Source organism: Myotis davidii, unplaced genomic scaffold, assembly GCF_000327345.1.
Source record: "Myotis davidii unplaced genomic scaffold, ASM32734v1 scaffold2043, whole genome shotgun sequence".
Classification (NCBI taxonomy): Eukaryota; Metazoa; Chordata; class Mammalia; order Chiroptera; family Vespertilionidae; genus Myotis; species Myotis davidii.
Window position 1 is genome coordinate 1 of NW_006294073.1, and position 9605 is coordinate 9605.

Consider the following 9605-nt stretch of genomic DNA (forward strand, 5'->3'; position numbering starts at 1 on the left):
TGCAGGTACTGTCCAGGGTGAGCGTGTTCCCGAACCACCCTGCCACCCTGCTCTGCTCTCCCGACTGCCAGTGGGTGGTCACACTGGCCCAGGACTCAGACCTGAGCCCCAAGGTCAGTGCTGAGCTGTGTCCCTTGTCCCAAGGGCCAGGCTTTGTGTGCACAGGTCGTGGGTTGTGTGCCCGGTCTTGCACATGCATCTGGGAGGGTGGCTTCTCACACAGGACCATGTCTGCGACCACTCAGGGCCACCAGCTGGGCAGTGGTGGTGCAGGCCTCTCCCCAGAGCCGCTGCTCTTTCCAGGCTGCTGTGTTGCTCCCAGGTCGGAAGGAGTTCGTGGCTTGGCTAGAGGACAGAGTTAGTTCTGAAGGAGATGGGGCCTTAGGGACACCTTGGTGGAGTGTCATAGACATTCAGTGGCTTGAGAACAGAGCTTCCATGAGAGCGAGGATGAGAGGGTGTCAGGTCAGGCATGAGGAGATGCTGCCAGTGGGGGGCAGCATCATTACCTGGATCGGGCACAGCATGGCCAACCCATGGCACTGAGCACTAGCACCAGAGCCCTGGGACCCAGGGAGTATCTTGGTGATTTATGGGCTCAGAGACGTCCAGCCTGAGTGCCAGGAACTGACCTGGAAAATTAGAGCGGAGTTGGAGCCCCCTGGAGAGGTCTGATCCATGCTGGGTGGCTAGATGAGGAAGCCAGGAAGAGAGCTAGGGCAGGCAGGGCAATCAGGCGGCAGTGCAGGGACCTGGCAGCCAGGGGAGGTGAGAGGTCTGGACAGGGCAGTGGAGGAGAGAGGCTCAGGAAGGGGCTGGCAGGGGGCAGTGGTCACCAGGAGCGGGACTCTTGACATAGCAGTCCTAGGGACCAAGAAGAAGTGTTTGGGACCAGACTACCTGGAAGTAGGAAGGGATCCTGGAGGCAGACACTGGAGGCAGAAGTAGGACAGTGCTGTGTAGCTGCTCAGAAGCAGAAGAGCCGTTTACTGGAGTCACTCACCCTGCCCTCACTGGGACTCATGCACCTAGACATCTTCTGGCCAGACGTGGGCTGGGACTGACCTGCTCCCTGGCCCGAGCCACCTGGAAAGGAGGGTCTGCGAGTGGCACAGCCGCTCCCTAACACCCGGAAGGCCACTGTGGGTGTGGGTCCCTGAGCAGAGCCGCCGGAGAGTGCTCCGGGGCCGGAGGCGTCCCTGTCATCGCACTGAGGCCGGCGGTGCTGTTCCCCAGGTGTTCCACTCACACTCCTTGCTGTGTCCACTGGAAGACGAGCCTCCTGTCTCCACCTCTCTCCCCATCGGGCTGACTTCCAAAGCCTGCTGGGCCCCCGATGAGGCGGCCAGGCTGGTGGTGGTGCACAGGGATGACAGCGGCGTGCAGTGGGTGGTCACCACCTATGAGCCAGGGGCTAAGAAGTCCAAGGATGCAGTGAACGTTCTGGGTAAGGATCCCCAACAGGACCTGTGGGCCTGCATGTCACCAACGTTGCATAGGATGCTTCAAGCACAGATTCCTCATGTTGCCTTTGGGACACTTTTTCTTTTCTCGCAGAGAATATAGTGACCCAACGAATGTTTCCTTGTTTGTGATGTTATACACTGTGTGAGTGGTTGAGCACCTGCTCTGTGTCAGGCCCTCTGCGTAGCCCTAAATTCAGACATTAACTACTGTCAGCTTACAGTCTGCCCTCTCCTGACTTATTTTCCTGCTTCCATTCATCCTTGCTTCTTTTCACCGCTGTATCCAAGGCACTGTTCTCAGCACAGTGCAGGCAAAGATGGATAAAAGCCACACCTATCTCTTCCCCAGGAGCTCCTAGTCCAGTAGGAAAATAAGACCCACAGACCTCTCCTTCCCTGTCTCCCGGACAGGCCTTCCCTGTGGTCCTTGGCTGTTTTCCTTTGGTTTTATGTTCATTTGTTTTCATGTCATCATTTGACCTTAGTTTTTATTCTGAGCTTCCTGGCAGCCGAGGAAAAAGGGAAAACAGGATATGGAATAATCCCTTGTCTGATACGAGAAAGCACATGAATTTTTTCAAAAGAGGTAATTTTTTCTTCCTGGTGCTAAACTCCATTAGAAAGTGATCAAGTTGATTTAAAAAAAAAAAAAAAAAAAAAAAAAAACAAGGAATGCTATACAGTGTAAAGACTATGTCTTCAACATAGTTTTTGGCAGATGTCGTAAATGTCTTGGTTCTCATGTGGCCCTTTTTCATATCACCCTGTCCTAGATGAGGAAGGGTGTTCATTGTCCCCATTCCCTGGATGGTGCTGTGTGCCAGGTACTGTCACTTCCCCCTGCACAGTGTCCCCTGTAAGCCAGGCACCGGATTCGGTGCGGTAGAGCCAGTGCATGGGAGGCTGAGGGAGTAAACGCGTGGTTCAGCCGTGAACGCTGCGGTAACTGTGAAGCCCTTGCCCTTTTCAATGTGCTGCGTCATCTTAGGTGAGGCACGCCTGTCCCGGACTCCAGCTGCTATCAAGAAATGACAATCAGTGTGTTTTTCATTCAAAAAGTACAGCAGATCGCAAGTTTCAACCTGCCAGACACCATGTTGCCTCCTCACCTCATGAAGGGGCACGGCTCCCAAGTGGTCCTGCTGGTGTCGGAGTCTGAGCTGGTGCTCTTCACCATCCACGGCCTGCGGCTGGCAGCCTTCCAGGACCATCAGAAGCCCATCACGTCCCTGTGTGTGGTGAGTGCCGCACCCCCGGCCCGGATCGAGGAGCCCAGCCCCGGAGCCCACATCCCCGCCTCATGTAGCTTTCATTTCAAGGACCAGAGCCGAGTCGTCACCTCTTCTTTCGACCTCTCCTTGCGTGTCTACATGTGGAAAAAGGGGAATAAATTTCCTGTCCTCAAGAGCTGCTATCACTTGCTCGGGGGCTCCCACCGCTGGGCCAGGTAATTGCATCCGATTCCTCCTTTACCCGTAAGATGGCCTCTCCTGGCCTCCCCGCAGTGGCTTTTTTTATATATATATATAATTTTTATTTTATTTTTTATTTTTTTTTATTGCTAAAGTTTTATGTAGGTCTCCTTTTTCCCTGATTGACACCTCCCCTTCCCACCCTGGGCAAAACCCCTCTCCCCTGCCCCAGTGTCCGTGTCCATTGGTTATGCTAATATGCATGCATACAAGTCCTTTGGTTGTTCTCTAACCCCCCTCCCCTGCCATTTGTCTCTGGATCTATTTTTGTTCATCAGTTTATGTTGATCATTATATCCCATAAATGAGTGAGATCATGTGGTATTTTTCCTTCATTGACTGGCTTATTTCACTTAGCATAATGCTCTCCAGTTCCATGCATGCTGTTGCAAATGGTAAGAGTTCCTTCTTTTTTACAGCAGCATAGTATTCCATCGTGTAGATGTACCACAGTGTTTTAATCCACTCATCTACTGATGGGCACTTAGGCTGTTTCCAGATCTTAGCTATGGTGAATTGTGCTGCTATGGACATAGGGGTGCATATACCCCACAGTACCTTTTTAAGGATTCCCTTGGAGAGAATGTGACTGGGACTTGGAGTCCTAGCCTAGCCTGCCCCTAACTACTTGGGGACCCAACAAAAGTCACGGGTCAGAATCTGTTTCCTCTTAAAGAAAGATGTTCTGCACCCTCCACTCGGTCTCCTTTAATGTACGAAACCGCCACCCACAGCTGGCATCACCCACATTGCCCAGGTGCAGTGGGCGTGCAGAGCTGTGGTTATTGTACCCGAAGTCCCACGGGGAGGCGGAAGGTCCGGGGTGGGGCCTAACAGCCCTGCAGCCCAGCCTTACCCTCCCTTCATAGCCCACACAATTCTGAACTTACTGCCAGACCCTGGTGTGGGGGGCGTCCATGGGGACAAGACTGTGAAAGTGAAAGAATGCATCGTGCTTTTAGGTTAATAGTTTGGAACCACTTGTGAGCTTTCTTGCTAGAGTGCTATAGAGGACAGGGCTTCCAGATTTCATATTCCATCTGGGAGAGTTGTCACTTTCTTGTCATGAGGTATGCGGTAAATTCACCCTCCTGTGACAAACTTCTCACACTACTTATTTACTTATTTATTTTAAAATTTTATTTTTCTCCATTAACATTTATTCCCCCATACCCTTTTCCACCTCCACTCACCCTTTTGCCCCCTGCAATCACCACACTGTTGTCTGTGCCCATGAAACATCTTATAATCTTAAATGAAAAAATACAATGCCCCAACCAAATATTTAAAAACTTACAGATTTCTGTAACAAAACTACGTATTTTCTGAATTGTAAATCAGTAGGTATTTGAGGACAATTATTAGAGGAAATTCCTAAAACAGGAGAATCTTAGTTCTTTTCAGTAAATAAATAGAATTTTCTGGGAAGATTAAGAATTAGTAGGGAATCAACTAAATTTTAAGATCATTGGTCTGTAGGTAGTTTTTAACCCTCTCAACTTTCTAAACAAAACGTAAGGCCAACTCAGTGCTCTGCATTCTGAAAAGCATTGGCACCAGCAACTGCTTCACTCAGAATTCCTCATTAAATTCCTTGGAAGTCGGAGGTCTGGGCCGAACCGGAGTGTTTGGGAGCCAGGCCGTTCCATGTCCACATTTGCAGGTGGGGACGTACTGTACTTCCGCTCGTTTACGCTGGGATACATTTGTACTGGGTTCCCCTGTACTTGGGAGCGGCATCATGGCCTCGCTCTGCTGTGTCTGCTGTGGACCCGAGGCCCGCCTGTGTGACGTGGAGCCCCTCTGTCAGTAATAACGATGGTCTCCCTCCAGGGGCAGGGATACCGCCCCTCCTCTGGGGAGATGCATGCAAACACCGGTGCTGTTGCCTTGGTCAGGTCAGCCTTCAGGGACTTGTGCTTAGATGTTGGCCTCATAAATGCACTGTTTCTTTCTTTTTTATTTGTCTTTACGGAATTCTCTATTGCCTTCTTTACAGCACTACTGAGTAGTTAGAACATCCTCTCACTGACACAATACTGTTCTTAACTTAGCAAGCAAGTAGCACGTTTAGAAACTTCTTTATAAGTCTATTTAAACACTGCACTGTGTGCATCACAACGCTGCATTGCACTGCTCTCGTCATGGTAAGCAAGTAGAAACTTTGGAATCTCCCATTCACATGTGCTTTTAAACACTGCAGTACACGCATCATAAAATTGTAAACATGTCCATCTGCTGAAGTGACACTGTTTTCAGTGTGGCAGGTGAGTGGCACATCTCAAAAAGGTGTTTTAATCAGGACTCCGGAACGAATGGATCATGACCTCAAATTATGCCCTTTCCCTGATTTACAACACGTACCTCCAGAAATCCTTAGTTGAGTGGTAATTTCTTTTTTGGGGAGCTTCATTTGGCCATAATAAACCCAGAAATCTTGCTTAATGCTGTTGTTCCCTGTAAGTTCTAAGATGTGCAACATTTTATCTCCTTTTTTGGCACCTTCGTGACTACTGCAAGAAATAACCAAAACTTTCTAGGAACTTTTCAGTTTCCTAAAATGTTGTTGTCTCTGAATACGAATTCTGATTCTCCAAAGAAAATGTGTATTAGACATAAATTTCCTAGCAACCCAGTAGCACTTAGGATCTACCCAAGAAAAACAGACCTATGTCTACACAAAGACGTTAGAGGAAGGTTCGTATGTACCTAAGGAAATAAATTCATCTACACCCAGACTTTATGTGAATCTTCACATCTACTCAAGAGAAATAGACACACACACATCTACACAAAGACTTGCACGGGATGTTCTTAGCAGCTTTACTCAACCCTAAAAGTGCAGACGGTGCAAATGCCAGCCGATATGGATAAATCCACTGTGGTACATCCGTACAGGGAATATTACTCAGCTATAAGAAGGAATGGTGCATTGACATACACTTGACATGGGTGAAATGCAGAAACATCGTGCTCCACTAAAGAAGCCAGACAGATAAGAATACTCTATGATTCCATTTATGTAACATCCAGGAGAGGCAAGTCTGTAGGAACAGAAGATAAATTAGTGGCTGCCCGGGGCTGAGAGTAGGATGGGATTTACTACAGATAAGTACAATAAATCTTTTTTAAAATTTATTTTAAATTTTTATTTTTATTTATTTTTTTTGTTAATCCTCATCTGAGAATTTTTTTTTCCCCATTGATTTTATTTTATTTTTTAGAGAGAGTGGAAGCTGAGAGGGAAAGACAGAGAGAGAAACATCGATGTGAGTGAGACAAATCAATTAGTTGTTCCTGCATGTGCCCTGACTGGGACTGGGGATCAAGACTGCAACCGAGGTACATGCCCTTGATCAGAATCAAACCTAGAACCCTTCAGACTGCAGGTTGATGCTCTAACCATTGAGCAAATTGGGCTAGGGCACAACTTTTTGGAGTGATGGAAATGTTCTAAAACTGTATCATGGTGATGGTTGCCCCACTCTGAAAATTTACTAAAAATCAATTGAGAAAGAAAAAGACTTAAGAGGAGGAATGATGATTCTAAAGAGAGAAAGCAGATGCAAATTCAACCTTCTTTGCCCAAAAAGCACAGTGATCACTGGCTGGCTGACCAGATCGGGGACCTGCTCAGCCCCTAGATAGACCAGCCAATGCTGCAGTTTTCTGAGAGTCTGGAAACTGCTGCATTCCACTCTTGATATGTCTAAGTTAAATAGAACTTTAGTTGCTACTTAAACTTAGTAAGTCAGCATGGACTTGAAGCTAAAAGGTATTTCACGAAGGCCAGAACAGCAGTATTCGAGAAGCAGTCTATAGCCCAACAGCTAGGCTTCTGTAAGAAACAAGAAATTCCTTCTCTAATTTTGTTTTTGCTTAGTTTAGTTTCGTTTGGTTTTCTATATACCTGCTTCATTTTCCTCTCATGCCTCAGAGCAGCACATGGTACGTTTGTCTAGGCCAGCGGTTCTCAACCTTCTGGCCCTTTAAATATAGTTCCTCATGTTGTGACCCAACCATAAAATTATTTTCGTTGCTACTTCGTAACTGTAGTGTTGCTACTGTTATGAATCGTAATGTAAATATCTGATATGCAGGATGGTCTTAGGCAACCCCTGTGAAACAGTCGTTCGACCGCCAAAGGGGTCGCGACCCATAGGTTGAGAACCGCTGCTCTAGGCAGACACAGGTCACATCACAGAGAATGGTGGCCTTATGAGCTGCTGTGTTCACATCTTCACCAAGACTGATCAGGAACTGATGGTTCTAAATGCTGGGGAATGACTCAGACCTGCCAAGATTAGATCAGGTGCCCCTCCTCCTATATCAGGAGAAGTTTCCAGAATAGCCAGGATCACTGTGATTCAGGCAGTAGGTCCTCAAATGGGGCTGGTGGAGGAGGTATGAGGTTGTGTGTGAAGACCCTACTGCCAACACATTTGTCCTTGTCTCAAGTTAACACGCAGCGTGTCGTTTCCTTCGCAGTGGATTCACCCAGGTGGAAAGTGACAGCATGAGCATTGTGGGCGTGGAAGCCAGAAGCGCTGGCACGAGTATTCTGAGGTCATACTACTTCCAGCTGCGACGAGACCTAGGTGACTGCATTGGTTAAAGATCATCTCACTCTGGTGAATAGCTTGTGTACATACAGACTAAAATGATTTTTTAATCAACATTGGGAATGGAAGTAGTAATTTTCAAATGCCTTCTAGGGGCAGGCACTGTGCTATTTGAATTTATGTAAATAATCACAGCAAGCCAATAAAACAAGAATAATTCTCTGTTTTTCAAACAAGGAACAGGAAACGTAACAGGAGAGTTAATAACCTGTTGTTGGTCCATGTTCCGGCTGCCTAGCAATCTGCCCAGCGCTGTTCAGATAGTAAGTGGCAGAAAGGAGAGAATGCCCAACGGGGGACTAGAAAACCCATGCTTACAGTGCTGGGGGTGTCACAGAATCATTTTTGTTGTTCAGATGTGTAAGTAAATGTATTTTATCTTCTTAATCTTGTGCAGTGTGCTTTAGACACATTAAAAAAATAAATTGCTATCATGTAGATGAGTTTCATGGCATTGCATCATGTAATTGTAGGGAGACTTTTGTATTTTTTGACGGTGGTGCCCCTGGACTTGGTCCCCTCGGAAGCCCTGACTGGTGTAGTGGCATATCTTTCAGAGTTCTTAATTGTAAGCAAGAGGAACAGCAAGCTGGTGGGTCTCTGTGAGCCTTCCTCAAATCCTTTCATGAACTCCTGATGTAGCCCAAGATATTCTGTATTAAGTGGATATAAAACATTAAAATATTCTCTCTAGCAATTGACTACAAGTGAAGTCTTTACAAATTCTAAAATAGTAATTGCTAATTGTAATTCAGTAATTCCTTTTTTTAAAAAAGAGCGGCTTTGATACATACACACAGAAGATTGAAAACATTTTAAGATAGATAGATGGATTAAGTAGAAATAAAATCTCAATGAAATAGGGGCAGAAGATAATTTTCTTGATAAAGGAAATCTAGAAGAAACAGCAATCATGCTTAATAATTAGAAACATTTCCACTGATGTTAGGAACAATGTAAAGGTGACATCACCACCATAATTAAGTATTACCTTGGAGGTGCTAATAAATGTAATACTTTCTTAAAAACAAAACTGAGTTCTAAAAATATTAGAAAGGGGTATATTAACCATAATTTCTAAAAAAAAATATTATCTTAAGAAAATAATTAGAATTAATAAAGCAAAATTCCTCATGATTGGTGAATTAGTTATGTACATATTAAAATTTGTGTACCAACAATTAGAAAATACGATAGGAAATGTATCCCATCACAATAACAGCAGAAATTATATCTTGAAATGATCTTTTTTTTTTTTTATCCTTACCCGAGGATATTTTTCCCAATTTTTTTATTTTTTTTTTTTTATTTTTTTTTTAAGGGAGAGATTGGGGAGAGAGAGAAACAGCAGTGTAAGAAGGACACATTGATTGGTTGCCTCCCACATGCACCCTGACTGGGGCTGGGGAACAAACCTGCAACCTAGGAATCAAATCCGCTACCCTTTGGTCCACAGACCAACACTCTAACCACTGAGCAATGCCAGCCAGGGCATCTTGAAATTATCTTTAACAAAAAACTTTATGGAGGAAACATACAAAGCTTTTCTAAAGAATATATAGATAGAGTTACTATTTTAAAGGGGCCATAAATTGAAAGCAATACCAATAAAGTTGAAGCAGTTTTAAAATAGAAAGGGAAAAATGATTACAAAATGTATATGTACATTTTATAAGGCTAGAGGATGGAGTGACCTGCCCTGTGAGTTATGAAGACAAAATTAAACTTTAGCACTGAGACGAAGTGGTACCAGTGCATGAAAAGATAGTAGAAGATTAAGAAACAGATCTCTGTATATTTGGAAATTTGTTATATAATATACTAGAGGCTCAGTGCACAAAAATTTGTTTACTGGTGGGGGGACGGTGTCCCTCACAGTCTGGGACCCCTTGGGAGATAACGACCTGCTGGCTTATGCCTGCTCCCGGGTGGCATAGGGCAGGCCCAATCCCTAGGTGCAGCCCCTGGTCAGGCTCAGAGCAGGGCTGATTGGGGAGTTGGGGCGCTGCCCCCTGTCATGCACAGAGCAGGGCCCGATCAGGGGG

General features: G+C 45.6%; 1 protein-coding gene across 1 annotated transcript; it reads left to right on the top strand.

Annotated features, from left to right (window-relative positions):
* Window positions 1-5: 5 nt before the first annotated feature.
* On the top strand, window positions 6-8003 carry LOC102752393 (F-box/WD repeat-containing protein 12; the record flags this gene model as incomplete). Its single annotated transcript, XM_006768137.2, has 6 exons — window positions 6-113; window positions 1237-1447; window positions 2526-2704; window positions 2786-2913; window positions 7427-7536; window positions 7733-8003. Coding segments are annotated over 6 exons (756 nt in total), but the record flags the coding sequence as incomplete, so codon positions are not given.
* Between the last annotated feature and the right edge of the window lie 1602 nt (window positions 8004-9605).